The sequence below is a fragment of the Sitophilus oryzae genome, unplaced genomic scaffold (assembly GCF_002938485.1).
Source record: "Sitophilus oryzae breed Bouriz unplaced genomic scaffold, Soryzae_2.0 scaffold_111_pilon_pilon, whole genome shotgun sequence".
NCBI lineage: Eukaryota > Metazoa > Arthropoda > Insecta > Coleoptera > Curculionidae > Sitophilus > Sitophilus oryzae.
In genome coordinates this window covers 4772038-4793919 of record NW_022145749.1, presented here as the reverse complement: position 1 = coordinate 4793919, position 21882 = coordinate 4772038, and the positions used below count along the sequence as shown (strand labels likewise).

Genomic DNA, 21882 nt, shown 5'->3' with positions numbered 1-21882 from the left:
TATTTACCAAAATTAAACTCAAATCAATTAACCAGCGACATCTATAGAATAACGGATTAAGCTTTTTTGTGAACGGACAATCGGCACTGTGGCGCGCAAGGCAAGTCGTATTATACGGGAGCGGTAGAGGGCCCTACTGTTCTTAACGGTATTTACGATGTCTCGGGGGTTCCCAAAATCATTTAAAGAATGTAAACAAACCAAAATCAACGTATGTTGTACGTGTATTCGTGTATCGTGCGTGTATCGCGTAAAGTTTTGGCACTTTTATTGTAAAATCATTAATTTTCTTTTGTGGGAGAGTTCAGAAGAGGTTTTAAGTAGTTATTAAAGCAAGTTTTTTAACACTTTTTGTTGTATTTGTGAGTTTAGTGTTTAATTATGTGAAATATTTTAATTATAATATTTTGCAAGTGATAGATTTGTGATGTTCAGATTATTAGATATTTGGGGTGTATGTGTAATGGTATATGTTGGATAAAAATACTGATCAATTTTCATCAAAAGGGTAAGCTCTAACTTAATATTTAAAGATTGTGTAAGACCCTGTATATATATATATATATATATATATATATATATATATATATATATATATATATATATATATATATATATATATATATATATATATATTTTTTTTTTTCACACTGTTAGTGGTAGTTCTAGTCCATGCCGGGCTGTAACCAGCCAAGGGCACGACGAATATTGTCAATAAGGTGAGACAATTCTTCGAATAATTCCGACGGTACCAAGCACAACTGCTTTTTGCATCCACATTATGGTGTTGTTCGGGAGGTTTAGTTCTTTGATATGTTGGTTTGTCATTTTGTGCACAAGTCCATTGGCACTTATTATTAACGGTACTATAATCACCTTCCGCAGTTCCCAGATTGCTTTTATTTCCTGAGAAAGTGCAGCGTACTTGTTTATCTTATCTGCATAGGCTTTAGCCACGTTATAATCCTGCGGTACTGAGAAGTCGATTATGATGGCGGTTTTTTCAGGTTTATTCCATATTACCATATCGGGTTTATTATGTTCTACTCCTATATCTGTTTCTACTGTAAAGTCCCAGTATATCTTGGTGGTGTTATTCTCTAATACAGCTTTTGGAACGTACATGTGGTGGGGGGTAAATGTGTCAAGGAGGCCCTTATTCAGGCATACCAACTGGTGCACTACTTTTCCCATGTTATTATGTCTTTCTAGGTATCTGGTCCCGGCTATTTTACTGCATCCAGAAGACAAGTGCTGTACAGACTCCTCACTAATATTACACAAACGACATTTTGTGTTTTCAACTTGTTGTTTTAATATATACCGTGCATATGTTCGGGTTTTTACTACTTGGTCTTGAATGGATAGTATTGCGCCTTCGGTTCCTGGGAAGAGGTATCCAGCTGTTAGGTAGGTATTTGAGGCCTTGAAATCCACATCTTCTTGGTGTAAGGAGGCGTAAAATCTGCCATGCAGTTCTTTACTCTGCCAGCGCTGTTTCATCTGTCCAGCAAGATTTACAGCTTCCGGTTCTTGGTCGCTAGCCAGGTTGAGTGATGTATAGTTTTTATCTAAGACTCGTATGCTTTTATACACAGGTGCATTGTTGGTGAGTAAATATTTTCGTAATTTCTGTCTTTCTTCCTGGCTAGCAGACTCTAAACTGATTAGTCCTCGACCCCCTTCATCCCTAGGTAAGTACAACCTTTCTATGGCCGAGTTTGGGTGTAGTATGCCATGCTTTGTAAGTAGAGATCTAATTTTCCGGTCCAGTCTTTCTAGATCCGTTTTTGACCACGTGAGTATGCCGGCGGTATATGTTAGCACCGGTACTGCCCAGATGTTGTATGCAGTAAACTTATTTTTGGCATCGAGTTGTGTTTTTAATATTTTATTTGTTCTTCGTACCAATTCCTTTTCGGCCTGCTCTTTATTGTCTTTCTGTTTCAGCTCGTAGGTTTGTTGTATGCCTAAATATTTGTATGAAGTCTCCGCTCCCAAATTTCGAATTTCGCTTCCGTCCGCTAGCGTGATGTCTGCGCTTTCAGTTAGCTTTCCCCTCTTTATATGGATAGTCGCACATTTATCGAGCCCAAACCTCATACAAATACCCTGGCTGAAACTTCTGACCAGCTCAAGCTGTCCCTCAAGCTGCTCTCGACTTTTTGCATACAACTTGAGGTCATCCATGTAAAATAGATGTGTAAGCTTCGTTCGGTCGTCAATCTTGTATCCGTATGCGCTTCGGTTTAGCATGTTACTCAACGGGTTCATAGCGAGACAAAACCACAAGGGACTCAAGCTGTCTCCCTGGAATATTCCTCTCTGGATGGGGATTTCTCTGGTCTTGTAAGAGTTGGTATTTCCTCTAACTAATAGTGTGGTGCGCCATGAACCCATTAGGTGCCGGAGTAGGTCGATGGTTTGCTCATTAATTTTATAGATTTTCAAAATCTCCATCAGCCAGGAATGAGGAACCGAGTCAAATGCCTTCTGGTAATCAATCCAGGCAACAGAGAGGTTTCTTTGACGTTTTCTTGCCTGCATGGTGGCAATGTTGTCTATAATCAGCAGTTCCTTACACCCCTCTTCCTTTATGCTTGCCTACCTATATATATATATATATATATATATATATATATATATATATATATATATATATATATATATATATATATATATATATATATATATAGGTTTCTATATATATATATATATATTTTTTTCTATATATATATATATATATATATATATATATATATATATATATATATATATATATATATATATATATATATATATACGTATATCTTATCTGAAAAGAAAGTGACAACGATAAAATGTCATGTAATAAATAAATAGCAAAGATTTTTAGAAGATATCAAGATTATGTATAAAGTAGATTGTTTCAGGAGCACTCTATATACTTTAAACGAAAAATATGAGCTTTTTGTCCATGTTTGCTATAACTGCAGGTTTTCTTATTTTTATTATCATAGTACTTTTAGAGTACTTTTATTATAAAAACTAGTATTATTCTTATTATTAAGCCGTCTGAATTTTCTACTACATTTTCTAATTTATTTGTCAATCAATTTCAGTTACTATCCTTCCTGGAACCAACCCTGGAAGGGGTGGTTTTAATAACCTACGGGGTGGGAAACATCCCTTCCGACAGACAGGACTTGATCGATGTTTTGAGGAACGCTGTAGGACGTGGAGTCACCGTGGTGAACGTAACTCAATGCCTAAGAGGATCGGTAGCGGTCCTATACGAAACAGGACATGTGAGTTTCAAGTTTGAATTAAAAACTTTAATATGAAATTACTAACTAATTTGAGACTAAAGAAAATAGTTATGTCAGGTCATATCTGGCTATGACTATTCTAATTCTAAGGCTGTATTCCGTCTGTGTTTTAGTTTTCCGTCTCTTTAACCAAGGTAAGAACTTGGTTAAAAATCATAAAGTTTTCTGTTCCGTTTTTATGGTCTACCTGAATTTCTTATTATATCCACTAAGGTGCAAATAAACAAAAACACCAAAAAAAAAAAATTTTTTTTTCTTTTTAGTTACCGCGAAAATATCGTTCAGGATGATAAAAAAAAATTCTGGTAAAGTTTGAGCTTTTATTATTTATATTAATTATTTGAAACTTGCAGTGTATTGAGGCAATCATAATCCCCACATTGTTATATGGGAGCGAAACCTGGGTGCCGTACCGCCGACACATGAAGGCATTAAACAAGTTGCAACAGAGACACCTTAGACAACTCTTAAGTATCCGATGGTTCCACCATGTCTCAACCGTATCGGTCCTTGAAAAAGCTAACTGCGAGAGTATTGAAGTCATGGTTACAAAATCCCGCTTAAGATGGGCTGGTCACCTATGCAGAATGCAAGAAAACCGCATACCAAAATCTCTGCTTTACGGTGAGCTTGTAGACGGTAAGAGGAGGCCGGGTGGGCAACTCAAAAGATATAAGGATATTTTCCACGAAAACTTAAAGGGGATTGACATGCAGAATGAGTGGGAAGAAGCAGCTCACAATAGAACTCAATGGAGAAGAATTGTAAACTCAGTTAACAGCGACAACTAAAGAGTAAAGAGACAACAAAGCAATGCGATTTTTGAATGCCCGGAGTGCGGTAGGCAGATAACATCACGTATCGGGCTTTTATTGTCGCGACAGGGCTGTATATTGTCGCCTCTGCTATTCAATGTGTACTCGGAACATCTATTTAGAGAGGCACTGGATGGCACAGAGGATGGGCTGGTAATAAACGGAGAAATAGTAAACAATTTGAGATACGCAGATGATACCGTTCTGTTGGCCGATACCGCTGAATGTCCCCAAAGGCTTAAAAAAAGGCTCGTGTGGCGAATACATGTAGCAGATACGGAATGAAGATGAACTGCAAGAAGACTCAAACGTTGATCATTAGCAAGAAGTACATCAACAACTTTCAGTTCACTGCTAACAACATCGTTCTCCCAGCGGCCTAGACGGTTGCATACCTGGGCTGCACCCTGACTAAAGACTGGGACCACTCTCGCGAAATAAAACACCGAATCGAAATCGCGAGAGGGACATTTAACAAAATGCGAAATATACTATGCAACCTGTCCCTCAACGTCCGCACTAGAATCAGAATCCTGAGATGCTACGTGCTCTCAACCCTTCTATATGGAGCAGAGGCGTGGACCCTTACCGACGCATCATGCAAGCGTGTGGAGGCATTTGAGATGTGGTGCTATCGGAGCATGCTTAGGATTTCGTGGGTGCATCGCGTGTCAAATGAGACTGTACTACATCGCATCAACGGAGTTGGAGTTTCTGGTAAATGTCAAACGAAGAAAACTGGAATACTTCGGACACATCATGCGGAACGAGAAATACCGCCTACTCCATCTCATACAGCAGGGGAAAATAGAAGGCAGAAGATCAGCGGGACGCAGACGAATATCGTGGCTGCGAAATCTACGAACATGGACCGGATTGACGTCAACAGCTTTGTTCAGAACGGTAATATGGATCAATGTGATAGCCAACATCCAAAGAGGATAGGCACTTTAAGAAGAAGATCGGGCTTTTGAGTCACAGAAAAGCTCATGAAAGAAAACGCCTTGCGTGACCATCTTTTGATGCGTGTCAAATACTCGTCAGCGAGTAATGGCAGTATGTATGTGTATGTATATTAAGAGATGCCTCATCGTGATTTTCTATTTCTCATTTAAATAACAATTTTTTGGGGGAATTTTATTACTTTCTAACAAATTAGAGTTTTGTAAAAATCAATACACATTCTTGTAGGAGATTGAACGGTCTTCAAAAAAGGTCTGATATGAATTTTCATTTAATCGACTTGTTTGACAGTTATTGAAGGTTAAAGTTCAACTTCAAATCGTATATGATAAATTCCACAATTTTTTATATTTATCACGAAATAATCAAATACATAAAACATGATATTTTATGGTTTTTAGGTCACTATTTCGTGATAGAATATAAAAAAATGTAGAAGGTATACTCTGTTTTTTTTTCTCAGGCAAGATTTCGACAGACGATGATAGAAAAAAGCAGATGACGTCCATATCAATCCATTTATTTAACTAAAAAAAGTTTCTAATATTTTTTAAGTAAATTATGGATGGGTTTATTTATAAATCCGTCATGGTCATCTCTTGTTGTTTTTAACCAGTTTTATTGGTTTATTTTAAAACTAACAGATCATATTTCAATATTATTGGTTTAACGGAACGATGAACGACAAACGGACGCCGATGCGTTTGAACTCGACTTAAAATTTTTGAGAGTTGTCAAACTCTTGCCAAATTATAGGTTATAGTAGTATATTAGTTTAATGGCCACAGCTGCCAGGGCTATCCGGCCGGATGGTAGAATTAACTACCTACGGTTGAGCGTTTATATAGATGATGACACACAGACGAGGATCGCTATAAAGCGAGCCTGGGAAATCCCATACCCCGACTGTTGAGTTGAAGAAAATGTTGGCAAAGGAAGATCCTGCAAAATAAACAAATTTAATAACAATTTCATTTAAAATGTCAAAGATTAATTCCACAACTATCTAAGAATTCGCCTATAATATTAACTACAATTGGATGAGCATGCAAAGCGGAGGTAAAATTATGAGGGGATGTTTTGTAAAAGCCAATAAGTGATTTATATAGTTTATCTACTAAAGCGGGAAATTTATTGCATTCAAAAAAGATGTGGTTTAACGTTCCAATTTCTCCACACTCACATAAGGAATCTGCATTTACACCTATACGATGTAAATGGGACGGAATTAGACAATGTCCGCTTCTTAATCTGAAGAAGGTTGTCAATCTTTTCCTGGGAAAATCTTTACATGATCTAAACCATATGCTTTTGTAGGGAAAAGTAACAATTTCTGCATAATTTTTCCCTTTTGTACAAGAAATCTCCTTCCATCTGCCTTTCCATAACGACCAAAACTTTTCCTTAAGAATTGGAATAAAATCAGTAAACCAACATTTAATCTCAGCATCTCGACCATTTGTCTTTCCAATATTTGCTAATTGATCAGCTTTATCATTGCCCAAAATATTCGTGTGACTGGGTAGCCATGCCAATGAAATTCGAAATTGTTTTTCTCTTAACCCAAATAGTTTACGTTTTGTAGCAAATGTAATTTGACTGTCCTTAAAATTTGGATAAGCTGCTAATGCTCGTAAAGCACTTTCACTATCACTAAAAATTACAGAATCCTCCAATTCTTTGCTTTCAATTACATTCAATGCCATCATAATAGCAAACATTTCTCCAACAAATATGGAAGCATATCCAGGAATCATATAGGTGGCTTCCAAATTTAAATCCGGGCAAAATATACCCACTCCAACATTTTTATTTACTTCCTTAGAAGCGTCCGTAAAAAACTTAATTTTTTGTTTAAATTTTAACTCAATAACTTCTCTAAATTTAATAGAATTATTTTCACTCTTATTTAAATCCAATCTTAAATATTCATTTTTACTAAAATAAAGAGGAAACTTATAATAATGATGCATATTAACAACATCAACATCTTGAACATGAGGAAAAATTTGATCAATGCCTTCAATAAGAGGAGGAACATGATAATATCTTGACCAAAAACCAAATGATTGATTATATGCCCCATAAGCTTCTGTAACAGACTGAATAATGGGATTATCCTGAATAGAGAATGCTTTTAAAAGCAATTTAGTGGCCAAAAAATTACGTCTAATATTAAGGGGAAGTTCTGCCGATTCTGATAAAATGATATTAGTTGGACAGGAACGCATAAACCCTAAACAAATGCGTAAGGCTTGAAAATGAACTTTATCAAGTTTTTCTAATAACTTTTTAGAACATTTAGCTAATAATATACTACCATAATCTAAATGTGACCGAATATAGGACTTAAAAAAATTTAACATAGTAATTGGATGTCCCCCCCACCAGGTTTTACAAAAATATCTCATTAAATTAATACCCTTAGTAGCTTTAGAACACATAGCCTCAATTTGATGATTCCAAGAAAACCGATTATCAATAAAAATACCCAAATATTTAACATATTCAACCCATCTAATAACATGATTTTGAAATTTAATATCTGGTAAAATACGATTATAAAATTTTCTTTGAATTAAAATACAGGAAGATTTTTCAGGAGAAAAACTCATTTCATTTAATCTCGCCCATTCCTCAAGACTGTCCAATGTAACATTTAATTTATTAACTATCAAATCTATATCATAACCTTGAGCCAGGAGAGCAATATCATCAGCATATTGAATTAATTTAACATCATCCCCAATAAAGTCACTAACATTATTAATATAAATATTAAATAAAATTGGAGCTAAAGGAGATCCTTGTGCTAAACCCTTATTAGTAAAACCAGGACCAATCAATTTTTTTGAAAAATTATCAACAATATAAATTTTCCTGTTGGTATGTATCTCTTTAATGTATTTACAAATATTCTCTTCAATACCCAATTCAGCTAATTTACGAATCAAAATAGAAATATTAACTTTATCATATGCATTTTTCATATCTAAAAAAACAATTACTGAAAATTTATTATATGAGAGTCCAGAAATTATCGATGAACATAAAGAAGTTAATGCTTCAAAAACTCCTTTACCTTTTCTAAACCCAAACTGAGAATCACTGAGAATTTTGTGGTTTTCCACATACCAATCCAATCTACATTTCACTATATCTTCCATAATTTTCCCTATGCAAGATGTGAGAGTAATTGGCCTGTAACCGCTAATATTATTTAAATTTTTATTAGGTTTAGGAATTGGACAAACTAATCCTGTTTTCCAATCGTCTGGAATTAATTCTGAATGATAAAGAACTTGATTAAAGAAGTACACTAAAAATTTAATATGATTCAAAGGAAGATTATTGATCATGGAATAAGTTATTAGATCAATGCCTGGAGCAGAATCTCTCTGCTTTCTAAATATGGCAACCTGTGTCTCCTCAAGAGAAATATTAGAACTCTGACACTTTTGAAATAAAATGTCAGGATCTACATCTGGAATAATTGGGGGCGCTAAAAGGGCAAGCATATCTTCAGCAATGGAACAATTCAAAGGTTTTCTTAACGAAATTTGATTAATTGATTTTGAAAAACGTTTTATTTTACACCAAACCTCATTAATAGGTGTTAATGGAGATAGACTACTACAATAATTATTAAAACTTAACTTTCGTTTTTCTCTGAGAACTTTTCGACATTGTGCTCTAGCCTTTCGAAAAAGTATATAATTCTTCTCCGTAAACTGTCTTTTAAACGTCTTAAATGCTGCTCGTTTACTTTCCCAGGCTATATCACAATCTTTATCCCACCAAGGATTACCTAGTCTCTTTTCTTTCTTATTTACCGGAATTGACTTGTTGGCCGCATTTTTAATCTGCTGAACAAAATGATGATAAGACAAACTGTTACTTTGACCATCATACTCCGTCAAGCAATCATAAAACAAAGGCCAATTAGCTTTCTTAGTATTGTATCTATTTAAAAAATTATTGTTATTTAAAAGCATTGATACATTCTTGCAAAGAATGGGAAGATGATCGCTCATACCTATATAATCTGACAAAACCTCAAACGAATAATCTTGTAGTAATGAATTATTTCCCAGAATTAAATCTGGAACACTTTTATGCTGATTGGGAGGAGTAATCCGCGTGGCATCTCCATTATTCAAAAAAGTCAAATTATGAGTTTCCAATATGTCAGTAAGAATAAAACCATTGCTATTATTAACATCTGAACCCCACGCCATGTGTTGGGCATTAAAATCTCCCATTAACATTAACTTTTTCACCCCAACCCCTGCATAAGCAGTCAGATGAGTGAAAAAATTTTTAGGTAAATTTGAATCTGGCGGATTATAAATTAATGCAAGATAAAACATTTCTAACTCAATAATTTTATGTTGAAATTTTGCTGGAACTGAAATATTGCTTATATCAACTAAATTAAATGGAATCGAATCCCTGATTAAAAAGGCAATGCCACCTTTTCCATCATCTCTATCTGCCCTCAAGCAAACATAACCCAAAATATTAAACGAATTATTTCTATTTAGCCATGTCTCATTTAATCCAATAATATCAGGACTAAAATCTCTTATGATATTCATTAAGGTATCTCTGTTAGACAAAACACTTCTAATATTCCATAAAATAATAATCATATATAAATATTAAACATTATAAAAAATAACAAAATTAAACCTGACTGGACATAAATAAGAGTAAATAACCATAAAATAATAAAGTAAATATAACATGTAAGAATTTAAAAAATAAAGTTTTTATATGGCTCTTTTTGACTTCTTTGTAATATGTTTATCTTTAGTTTTAACATTTGTATCATTTATCAACTTTCTTAAACTTGAACTATCTACAAAACTTTCTTGAGACTGAACAATATTTTGGCTAGATGATTCTAAACTAAAATTGGATGACTCTCCAACCTCCATAGATGCATCTATATTTTCATCAATTTTGGATTTATTTTCAGATTGTGATAAATTATTTAAAATTGGACTGGATGATAATCTAGCCGAATCAGGAAAAAGGATGTCTTTATAAGATATTTTGGTTTGTATCCTCTGTGAAACGGGAGAACGAGGTCTACTTTTCTTTAAGGTAGAAATATAATGATGCTTCTTTACAGATCTAGGGACAGACAAATTAACTAAAGTCTCGGGAAAATGCTGACTATCTGGAGAAGAAACGTGTTCCTTTGGAAATAATTTATTTGCTTCAAAAAAAGATATGTTATGCTTAGCCATCGCATCATTAATCATAAATTGCCTTTTAAATTCTTTGCATTCCTTGTTAGTGGGATAATGATTTTCTTTACAATTAATACATTTAATTTCTAATTGATTTAAAGAACATCTATCATCATCTTCATGAGTATCACTACACTTAATACATCTTTTCCTACTCCTACATTGCAGAATTCTATGTCCAAATCTGTAGCAATTATGACATATAATTACTGGAATTTTATAAGTATGAATTTCGCGTAAAACATTGAACAATTCCAAATCCAAAGGAACTTGATTACCTTTAAATGTAATAATAAAGGAATTAGTCCTTTTCCTTGTCATGGTATTATCTTCATTTCGAGATCTTTTATAAATTCTACGGGCATTTAAAATTTTGATTCTGGAATTACCCCTTATACCTAGTCCATAATTAATAATATCTTCTTCATATATATCATCACCCATGTTCCACACTACACCTCTACAAGTGATCATCCTGGGAGGAATAGTAATTACCCAATTTTTATTTAAAATTTCTTTATTATTGACAAATGAATTAGCTTGTTCAGGAGTATTAAAATATATGCCCATTCTATTTCTCCCTTTACTTTCGATTTTTTTAATTCCCTCAATTTTGTTTTCAAATAAATATTTTCCAACATTCATCGGATGAAGGGAACGTTCACCTTGGATAACTGCAAGGAAGGGAGGAAAAGCAGAAATATCATACTCTGAAATTTTATTTGTATATTTCCTAATATTAAAAAAACATTGAGAAATTTCTTGCTGTACTTCAACATCATCTATAAATTTATTTCTAATTCCATAAAGTTCCTCTTCCAGGTGCTTAATGACATTTACGGGTATTTCTTGACATGTACCTTTTGAAAAGCTCAAAATTAAATTGTAATTTTGGGGCGATAAAATATGGGCTAATTTTCGAACGAAATCATTAGGAGGACCCGTAGGCCCCCCTTCCCCATTTAGCATAGGATCAGGAACGATCAGGAAGGGTCAGCAGGATTTTAAGGCTAGGATTATATAAGCAAAAAACTAAAACTACTTAATAAAATGGAAAACACTCACCAAAAACAAGTACGAACTAACAACAATGGGAAATTGGAACCTGAATTAAATTCTATTCAGAAAAGGATTTTTTACGCTCAACCGTCTTTCACGTCCGACCGGCGCCAACTATAATTAAAAAAAAAAAAAAAAAAAAAAAAAAAAAAAATTATATTTGATAAATTATAGGTTATATCCATTCCATTCTTCCATTCTGGGGTACTTGCTGCGCAACAAAATTTGATCGTGTTTTCATACTTCAAAAGAGAGCAGTTCGATATTTATTGGGACTGAACAGTAGAACTCACTGCCAGAATTTCTTTAAAAATTTGAAAATACTGACTCTTCCTTCTTTATTCATTTTTGAATCCGTTTGCTTAATCCGCAAGCACATATCTGCTATTCCCGAAAGGCCATCTCATAACTATCCACTTAGGAATGCAGAGCACGATCTTTATCTGCCAACCCCGAGCTCAGAACTAGTTAAGGGATCAATACTGTACAATGCCAAAAAAATGTACAATCATCTGCCTTTGAATATCAAATCGCTTTCATTCTTTCCCGCATTTCGCAAGGCTCTAAAATCATACCTACTGGAGAGAGCCCTATATGCGGTAAACGACTTTCTTGTTGATGTTTAATTATGAACAATTTTGAATTTTAAAATTTTGATCATCTCACACACTGGTCAAAGGTCAAGTATTTAATATTCTATAACTTTAAAATTATATCTATTTACTGCGTACTGTTCTAAAATTGTCCATGTATATTCTTTTTGTAATTTTAAAGACTTAAATTTTTTTTAATTGTATTATTTGTATTGTGTATTTTTTGTTGTTTGTATTTTTTTGTGATTTTGTTGTTTGTGAGTGCTTTGTCGATGAAGCTGTTTTGGCTTTTTGCACAATAAAGCGTTGTTTGTTTGTTTGTTTATAATTTTGTGTCAAATTATGTCAAATAGAAATGATAAATATTTTGCATTTTGGACTGTGTTATTACGTGTGTTTCGTGTTTTTTAAAATTATGTGGAGGAAAACTCAAAGGGGAAATTAAGTGTTGACCCAAACCATAGTTTATAGTTAATATTCGGTGCCCAGAGACAGTTTGCCAGAGATTATGGCCACTGAGTTGTATTAGCCACAAATAAAGTTTGTATACTATCTTATATATGATACCAAAAACTGGAGTATACAGTAAAATAGCAGCACACGATAGGTAAATAATAATAATCATATTAAATAATTATATTAATAAATGTAACAATAAATGCTGGAAGTTGCGTGAGCTTAAAACACGACTTGAAAGCAAGAAATCTTTTTATATCTTTTTTTGATATGCGGTTTTTTAAAATAAATCCTTGCTTGTTTTGTATTAACACATACTGTAATTGTCTTTAATAAAATAACTCGATTATATTTTTTCAATTTTATACAGTTTTTTTTCACAATATTTTGAATTGTCACTCAAATTTTAAATATATTAATTTTCTGCTATGCGTTCCAATTGTACCAACTAATTTCTTTGTAAAATAAAATATACTACTTTGAAAATAAAATGACAGACACATCTATCACTGTCAAGGATCTTGTCGTTGGACAGACTATATCATATACGATTTGAAGTTGAAATTTAACCTTCAATAACTTTCAAACGAGTCGATTAAATGAAAATTCATATCAGACCTTTTTTGAAGACCGTTCAATTTACCACTTACTTTATTTTACAATGTATTGATTTTTACAAAACGCTGATTTGTGAGAATGCAATGAAATTCCAAAGAAGAAAAATTTGTTTCTCCGTGTTATTTAAATCGGAAATAGGAAATCGCGATGAGACACCTCTTAATATTAATATTAAAAGATCAAACTTTATCAGATTTTTTTTCATTATCCTGAACGATATTTTCACTGTAACTAAAAATAAAAAAATATATATTTTTTTATGCACCCTTATATCCACTCATATTACCTTATAATGAAATCAATGATTCCTGGAAAATTGTTTTGATCTTCTTATTGATGTTGTAGAATATAGAATGAGTAAGAGGGGGGTTAATCACTGCGACCTTAAAGATCTATTGTGTCCCCTTTTCTTGAATTATAGCACAGATTATACAGACTATAATCTTTGTTTTTTCTTTATTGTTTTTCGTGGTTGCAATTTTCGGAATCGGGCACTAGTTAGGTGACTAGTTTGCGCACATAGCACGCCCACTTATGGCCTCTAAAATTGTGCACAGCGCCTGACTGGCACAGTTATTAGAGAGATATCGGAAAACCGAATAGCGTCATCCAGTACTTACGCGTACCTTATCATGGTTACGATATGCGCGACTCAATTTTTAACGCAACACCCGCTAATAACGTTACCGCCTGACGTAATTTGCGGATCAATTACACCAAGCGCTCTTTCTAAATAACCTCTGATAACGTTTAAAAATTGCTTAAATTGGCATTTGCGGGTATTTGACAATCGGGGCCGGCCGGCGAGATCTTTTATTTTAGGTTATGTTTGAATTGTTTTGAATTATTGCTTTAGTTTTATTAGGTAATTTGATATTTAAGTAGCTGGAATTAGTTTTAGTTAAATAAATATGGCCCAAAATATGGATTCCACCTCTTCCAATACTAAAGAACCTATAAAGAGTCTTAGGTTTACAGCAGATGACGACTTAGCCCTTCTAAGAGAATTTGTTGCTTGTTGCCCTAAACTCACTGGCAGACGTTGAACAATAAAGCACTGGAAATAAGCACTTTAGCCCTTTAGTTTTAAAATACCTAGTAAACAAAACAATTTCAAAGTTTTAAATTCAAAGTTAGGTTAAGTTTAAATAGCGGACGCGACGCGATCAGAATTCTTTCCGATCCGATAACTATAAAGCTGTACGTACACTGGCGCGATCACGGCCGCGATCACAATCACGATCAAGGATTTAAGTGTAAAAACACTTTATTGCTGCCTTGATCGTGATCGTGATCGCGGCCGTGATCGCACCAGTGTGCATGTAGCTTAAATGAAGAGAGTTAATACCACCTCACGTAAAGGAAATAACACCTGGCCTTATTAACGTCCATGCACGCTATTCGGTTTAGCGATATCTCTCTATTACGCTGTTTATTGTTATTTTACGCGAGTTTATTTTTGCGCACAGGAAATTTGACTCGTTTGCACATCGTCATAAAAAACAATTTTCGTACCACGAATTAGGGACAAGATTTTTATCTGTATACTTATAGGATACCTAATCTGTGATTATAGCTCATCATAAAGTCTATAACTCATCATACTTCGAGGAGTGGGCATCTACATTCTAGGAGGGTATACACTAAAAAGAAAAAAAAAATATTCTTTTTTTGGTGCACCCTAATATTCACTCATAATTACCTTATAATGAAATCAATGATTCCTGGAAAATTGCTTTGATCTTCTTCTGGATGTTGTAGAATGTAGAATGAGTAAGAGGGGGTTAATCACCGCGACCTTAAATATCTATTGTGTTCCCTTTTCTTGAATTATAGCTCATCATACAGTCTATAACTCATCATACTTCGAGAAGTGGGCATCTACCTTCTACGAAGGTATACACCCTTCCACGGTTGGGGTTTAGCCCTCCGTGCCCTTCACAGTCAAGGAGCTTGTATCCGGCTGAAGTACCCGTGAGGTGGAGGCTGGAGGATCTGTCTCCTATTTTACCACCTCTTTAACTTGGTCTCTCCTTAGACCTGATACCGGTGTTGTCCCGAATCTATAATAGAGGATATATCCCTCTTCTTCATTCTCTACTGCCTCCTTGTATTTGAGGTGAATTACATCGCAAGGGTTAGTCGGTCCACTCACACTACAGAGAAGAATGTAGAAGTAAGGGAGTATTTATATATCTCCAAGAATCCTTTGTAAAACTCCCAGACCAAATAGTAAAAAAATATTCATACACCGTTTGTCCAGTTTTTCATGTTGCTTTTGATGCACATGCCTTAGGAGATGAATTTACTAAAATCCCTTTATCGTAATAACAAATGTTATTTAAAAAGAACATTGTACAAGTTTTTATTTTTAAAGCCAAAGTTGATTGAAGTGAAGTTTTACAAAGAAAATCCTCTATTTTTATCCTCTTGGAAGATGGATTTCCAAAAATTTTTCGAATACAACACTTAAGGAATTCATTTGCAAAATTCCGTTTTCGCAGTTACTTGACTACTAATAAATATTTTTAGCCGACCATACCAATAGGTCTGTCTGTCTGTCTGTCTGTCTGTCTGTCTGTCTGTCTGTCTGTATGTCTGTATGTCTGTCTGTCTGTCTGTCTGTCTGTCTGTCTGTCTGTCTGTCTGTCTGTCTGTCTGTCTGTCTGTCGGTCCGTCCGTCCGTCCGTCCGTCCGTCAGTCTGTCTGTCTGTCTGTCTGTCTGTCTGTCTGTCTGTCCGTCCGTCTGTCCGTCCGTCCGTCTGTCCGTCCGTCTGTCCGTCCGTCTGTCCGTCTGTCCGTCTGTCCGTCTGTCCGTCTGTCCGTCTGTCTGTCTGTCCGTCTGTCCGTCTGCCGTCTGTAACACGATAACTCAAAAACCGCTCAACCAATCTTAACCAAATTTGGCACAAAAATACTGTGGCATCCGAGAATCTGGCTATTAGTTTTTGGTGGGGGTGGGGGGTTGGTATGGGGGTATGGGAGGGGGTTACAAATTTTAAAAAATTGTAACTCTAATATTACACTAGCTAGAGAAACGCGGTTTTCAATTTAAGATTAGGAATAATATTTGCAACAAAATTTATAATAACATAAAAATCAGTCAAAGTCCCGTTTTTGAGATTAATTTTTGTTAATAATTTGGATTATTAACATATTTTAGTATGGGCGGCTATACGTGCCTCCCGGCGCCAATTTTTTTTGAGCCCGGTGGCGTAGAGGTACAGGCTCTCGTCTACCAATCTCAAGGTAGTGGGTTTGAATCCTACACCCGGCATTTCATCAGCCGACTATTTTTATCAAAATAAAAATAGTTTGGGTACTTAGGTCGATTCAGCCTTAAATGAGTATTTGGGATTCACAATCCTAAGGTAATAATAGGTGGTTGAAGCGTAGTGCTAGCCACATTACCTTCCTTTTATACCGAACGGCTCTAGTATGGCAAGCTGTACCTTGTTACTCCCAAGGCGTTAAACGCTATATACGGGAGCTATTATTATTATATAAGTGTTTTTTATATTTTTAGCGTATGGAGGAAATTGGAATTATTCCGTGTTACGATATAACCGTTGAAGCAGCCTACACTAAACTGATGGTTATTTGCGGCATGGAAAAGAAGTCTGAAGAAAGAGCTGAGGTATGAAATTTTATATAGTAGTATAACATTTTTATAGTAGAACGTCTTTCGGATTCGTGTACAGGGTGGCTCGAATTCGACGCTCATCATTGGGATTTCGGAAACCGTAAGAGATACAGGATCGGTTAAATGGAGACAAAGTTACGCAATTTGATGCTCAATAAAATGCCGTATTGCATTTTGAAAAATTTCGAATACTTCCGAATATATTCGAAAAAAAAAACGGAATTTTCAATTTTGTTTTCTATTGTTTACTGGCTTTATTTGTTAAGATAACTTAAAATGAAAAACACATTTTTATGGCCACTTTTTCTGCTCTATAACTCTGATGAAATATTGACTCTGACGTTTCGTCTTCTGGCGACCATCATAAACTTAATTTTTTTAAATACGGACCTGATTTTTTTTCAATTTAATTAAATCGTTTCATCACTCTGAAAACACTATATATAGTCACTTTGATATTTGCCGACGTTTCGTACAGAAAATTCCATCACCAGAATATTTTATGCAAAAAAAATAAAAAAATGCAATACGGGATTTTATTGAGCATCAAATTGCGCAACTTTGCCTCCATTTAACCGATCCTGTATCTCTTACGGTTTCCGAAATCCCAATGATGAGCGTCGAATTCGAGCCACCCTGTACAGAGAAGATATTATGATAGATATTTTTACTGGTTTAATGTGGCAAAAATGTTTAATTTCTTGGATTTATTTGGATATAACTGCCTAGCAGCTATAGACGTTAAGAATATAATAAATATACATAGATAATAATTAAATAGTAACCCGTTTTTTTGTTTCAGCTAATGAAGCAAGTAATGAGAGGAGAAATGACTATTCAACCATACTAATTAATTCAAATAAATCTTAACTTAAAAACGAATCTGTGTTTTATTTGCTCATCTATTATCTCAGTCATTTGCAGGTCTATATTAAAGCAATTCCAATATTACAGTTGGAGGTTGGATCCTTTGGTGTTACAACAGCAAAATTAAACACTAATTCACCACAAGACACCAAAATACTTTACTTTTGCACTAGAATGCACTGGAACCGAAAAACCATCTGTTGATGATAATAGCGTCTAGAGATAGGCGGCAACTGGCTTTCGGCATCGCCGATTATCTGCCTGCCCCGACGAAGTTGTCTCTGGTAATCAAAATCTCTCTGGCAATCAAAATACGCCGTAGGCGTATTTTGATTGCGTTGGTTAGTCTTTGGTGTGAGTTTTTTTGTATTTATATGCACACGTGGAGTGCGGCGCCCGAGCTTCTAGTCGAAAGCAGCCGAAAGCCAGTTGCCACCTGTCTCTAGCCGCTAGTGTTGATGATGCTCTCATCTCTTCCTGATACTCGTACATTGTGTAGTAAACGTATTTTTATACGCTGAATTTAACTTAAAGCTTTACTTTTACTTACAAAAAGCAAAAATTAGGAAGCTACAGTAATTTTGAATAATGTTTAATTATTGCCTAAGAAAAATGATAAATTGGCCTTTTATACTTTGTAGAATTATCAATTATTGATGATGAAGATCAGCTTGAATCTGAGTAGCGGAAGAATATTGTAAGGTTTTGTGAAATATCTTTGAAATAAAAGATAAGTATTGTTGCGGACCGGTGTGGACTCGACCTAACTTAACTATATGGCCCGCCCTCAGATGACCTTAATATCGCATTAAAGAATAGACATCGTAATGATTCATTCGAAGTTTCGAGAAGAAAGTTCCACTGGAATGGAGTAGTACATACGAGAACAATCGAATCCTTCTCTATGCACCTAACGATCTATGGACTATTCTAGAAATCTTTAGCTGTTGGTATAAAAGCCGGCGGCTGGGGCCTAAAGAGGACAGATATAAATAAGACGAGTACAGATGACGCGCGAAATTCAAAATAAATTCTTTCTAGATAAATATTTGTAAATCGTTTGTAAATAGTTCTTTAAGTCTTTTATCGTTATTGTTTTTTTTTGTTAATTAGTGTAAATAAATAGTGTTTAAATAAATTGGGACTTTCTATCCACACGGAACCGACGAAAAACGTAACAGTATGTTATGTTATAATGTAGGTTACCTTTTAAGTTTTTACAATCGCTTATGTCTTCGGTTATACTGGACACGTTGCAATCATTCCATTAGAGGATCGAAGAACTGTTAATGCTGAATGGTATACAATATTTGTTTGCCAACGCTTTTCGATGAAATAAGAGAACAAAAAACGTCGCATCATTCTTCACTACGACAATGGCATGTTTGAAGGAGAAAAACATTCAACCCTCCCTATTCAACCGATTTATCACCCAATGACTTTTTCTTGTTACTCACTGTCAATCAAAAGATACGCGGACAGCGATTTTCATTACCTCAAGAAGCTGTTAAGCCTTTCACAACCATGCTTCTCCGATATCAGTTTCAGAGTGGAAAAAATGTTTCCAGAATTGGTTTCATCATACGTATGATGGCGTCATATCATGACATACGATGACGTACGATGGCGTCAATACTGACGCCATCGTTAAATGTATAGACCTTAAGGACGAATATTTTGAAAAGCAACAAAACACTTTTTTTTCAACTTCTTCGTTTCTGTTTCACTTAAAAACATAAAAGGCAATCTACGTAGCTGAGCAACTTCGTATGCGTTCTGTATATTTTTTTATCAGGAGATAGATATTTTCGGATATTCGTTATTTTTAATGCGGTATATTAGGTATATTATTTGTATTATTATCTTTTTGAATCACAAATTAATAAAACAATAACGTATAATTTACTATATCTAACAATATAACAATAATATAATCTATTTAATGCTGTGTAACAATAAATTAATGAAAAATTAATGCTGTTAAACATAAATAAATGATAAAACTGATAAAATCCACGAATTTAAAAAGTGATTAAGTTTTTTTAGTAAATTAAAGTCTATACTAATATATCGTTTTATATATTGATATACAGGGTGTCCCAGAAATAAGTGCAAATATTCTATGTAGTATAGTTCAACCCCAGAAACATGCCTATGATGTATTTTTCGCGAAAAAAAAATTTTGAAAATTCGAAATTTTTTTAGTTTTTAGTTAAAAAACATAATTTCTTGATAATATGGCAACATAGGTTAATTAACAAACATTAAATTTACAAGAAAATCCAGAAAAGATCCAGTGGTTCTCAACATTTTAGCAAAAAATCATTTTTTTTTGGAAATTTTCAAAGTAAAATAACTCCGTTATTTTAACGGAACGAAAAAATCGCTTTTTATTCAAAATCTGAGCCAGATAGGTATAGGAAACCCCAATATATATTTTGAAAGAGCATTTAAATCTGCTTCGACTTATTTAAAGAAATACATAGCGTTGTATTTGAAATATCGAAGCTTTTATGTAAAATAAATATTTAAAATAAACCAGCAATTTTTGATACCCCTGCATACATTTAAGAAAGCTATAAATTTTTTTAGTAAAGTTTATTTCTCTGGCTTCAAAGTCAGCACAAGAATTAACTCGAAAAGTAATGTACAGAGTTGTGACAAACTTTTTTGTAATAGCATGCATATTTAAATATCTTTAAATATCTCAAAAACCAAAGCATTTAAACATATTAGACCCTTATAATAAATGGCCTATGTTATGCCCAAGAATGCAAAAATGAAATAAAATGCTGAGTGTTCCATAAGAAAAAATATAACTTTAGTATGGATCTTAGTTCTGACACACCCTATACATTTGAAAATAATTTTAAATTATGCACATTGCCTCTCTACATATACCTACAAAAAAAATTGTTTCTACATCTTTCCGTTTTCGTATAATCAACCGAGGCGAATGAGGTGCGCCACCCTGTATATATAGATAATTTTAGTAGATAGCAAAGATAATAGATACATATTTTTTTCTAAATCAAGATATTTATGATTAATTATCGCAAGAGGCATAAACTCAAATATTTCAGATGTAATCCCTCCCTATATGTATAAATAAAACTGTTCTTATCTTTAATATCAAGAACAGTAACTATTATAGGCAACAATGTACAACTTACGAACAGGCAGAAATTGAGTGATTCCCTGATCGTCCTGACGACTGGTGGATTCTAAATTTGTACTGCTAGTGTTTATCAATTCACGTTTCATACTCTTTATTCTACGAAATATGCGTGGTATCGTATTCTTCTAAGCAAACCAAATTATACAGGGTGTCAAAAAAATAGTGGTCGTTAAAAATGTTAAAAATCTAACTTCGGTGGGTGATTCTACAGATACAAGTAAAACAAAAACTTCCTATGAACATATACCCTCAAATGCTTCTCGAAGAAGGTACAACGTACAACCCTCGAAAGGTTAAATAAAAATAACATATTTTGTTTATTTTTAAGAATATTGGTAAACCGTTTTTCCTAAAATTTGGTGCTCTTACATACATTTTAATGTCAAAGCGAATGGCGATAGTGTAAAATTCCGTAACAGCCCTGAAAAGGTACTTTCCATTATGGTAGAGAGTACTACTGGTTGTACTTTTTTGTCCTATAAATACAGTAATTTCAATAAATGAAAATTGAAGATAGGATTTTTATGTAAATAGTGCTATTCGATTAGTTCGTAACAGTGAACGGTTTTCAGGATATTTGATTTGAAGGTTCCGATGCATCGATTTCGAGCATTAGCGAAATCAGGAGATTAGTTTATTTAAGATTTCCTTACATTTTATCATTTCACTAAGACTAAAATCGATGCATCGTAATCTTTAAACGCAGATATCTTGAAAACCGTTCACCTTTTCGAACTAAACGAAGAGTCCCTGTATTTAGGTAAAAAATTCCCTTTTTCATATAATTTGTTAAAATTAATATACAGGGTGGCGCACCTCATTCGCCTCGGTTGATTATACGAAAACGGAAAGATGTAGAAACAAAATATTTTATGGGTACCTATATGTAGGAAGGCAATGTGCATAATTTAAAATTATTTTGAAATGTACAGGGTATGTCAGAACTAAGATCCATACCAAAGTTATATTTTTTCTTATGGAACACCCAGTATTTAATTTTTGAATTCTTGGGCCCAAAAAAAGGCGTTTATTATAAGGGTTAAATATGTTTAAAATCTTTGGTTTTTGAGACATTTAAAGATATTTAAATAAGCATGCTACAATAAAATAGATTATTTACACCC

The 21882-nt window shown here is 33.9% G+C and overlaps 1 protein-coding gene across 2 annotated transcripts in view; it reads left to right on the top strand.

The window, feature by feature from the left end:
• LOC115884440 (60 kDa lysophospholipase-like) overlaps window positions 1–17591 on the top strand; it is a 37033-nt gene extending 19442 nt beyond the window's left edge. For both annotated transcript variants that reach the window (XM_030903033.1, XM_030903025.1), the window contains exons 8-10: window positions 3102–3287; window positions 16597–16707; window positions 17516–17591. In XM_030903033.1, coding sequence (XP_030758893.1) covers window positions 3102–3287; window positions 16597–16707; window positions 17516–17563 — 345 coding nt within the window. In that variant the 3' untranslated portion in view covers window positions 17564–17591. The remainder of the gene's footprint in view (window positions 1–3101; window positions 3288–16596; window positions 16708–17515) is intronic.
• Window positions 17592–21882: the final 4291 nt, after the last annotated feature.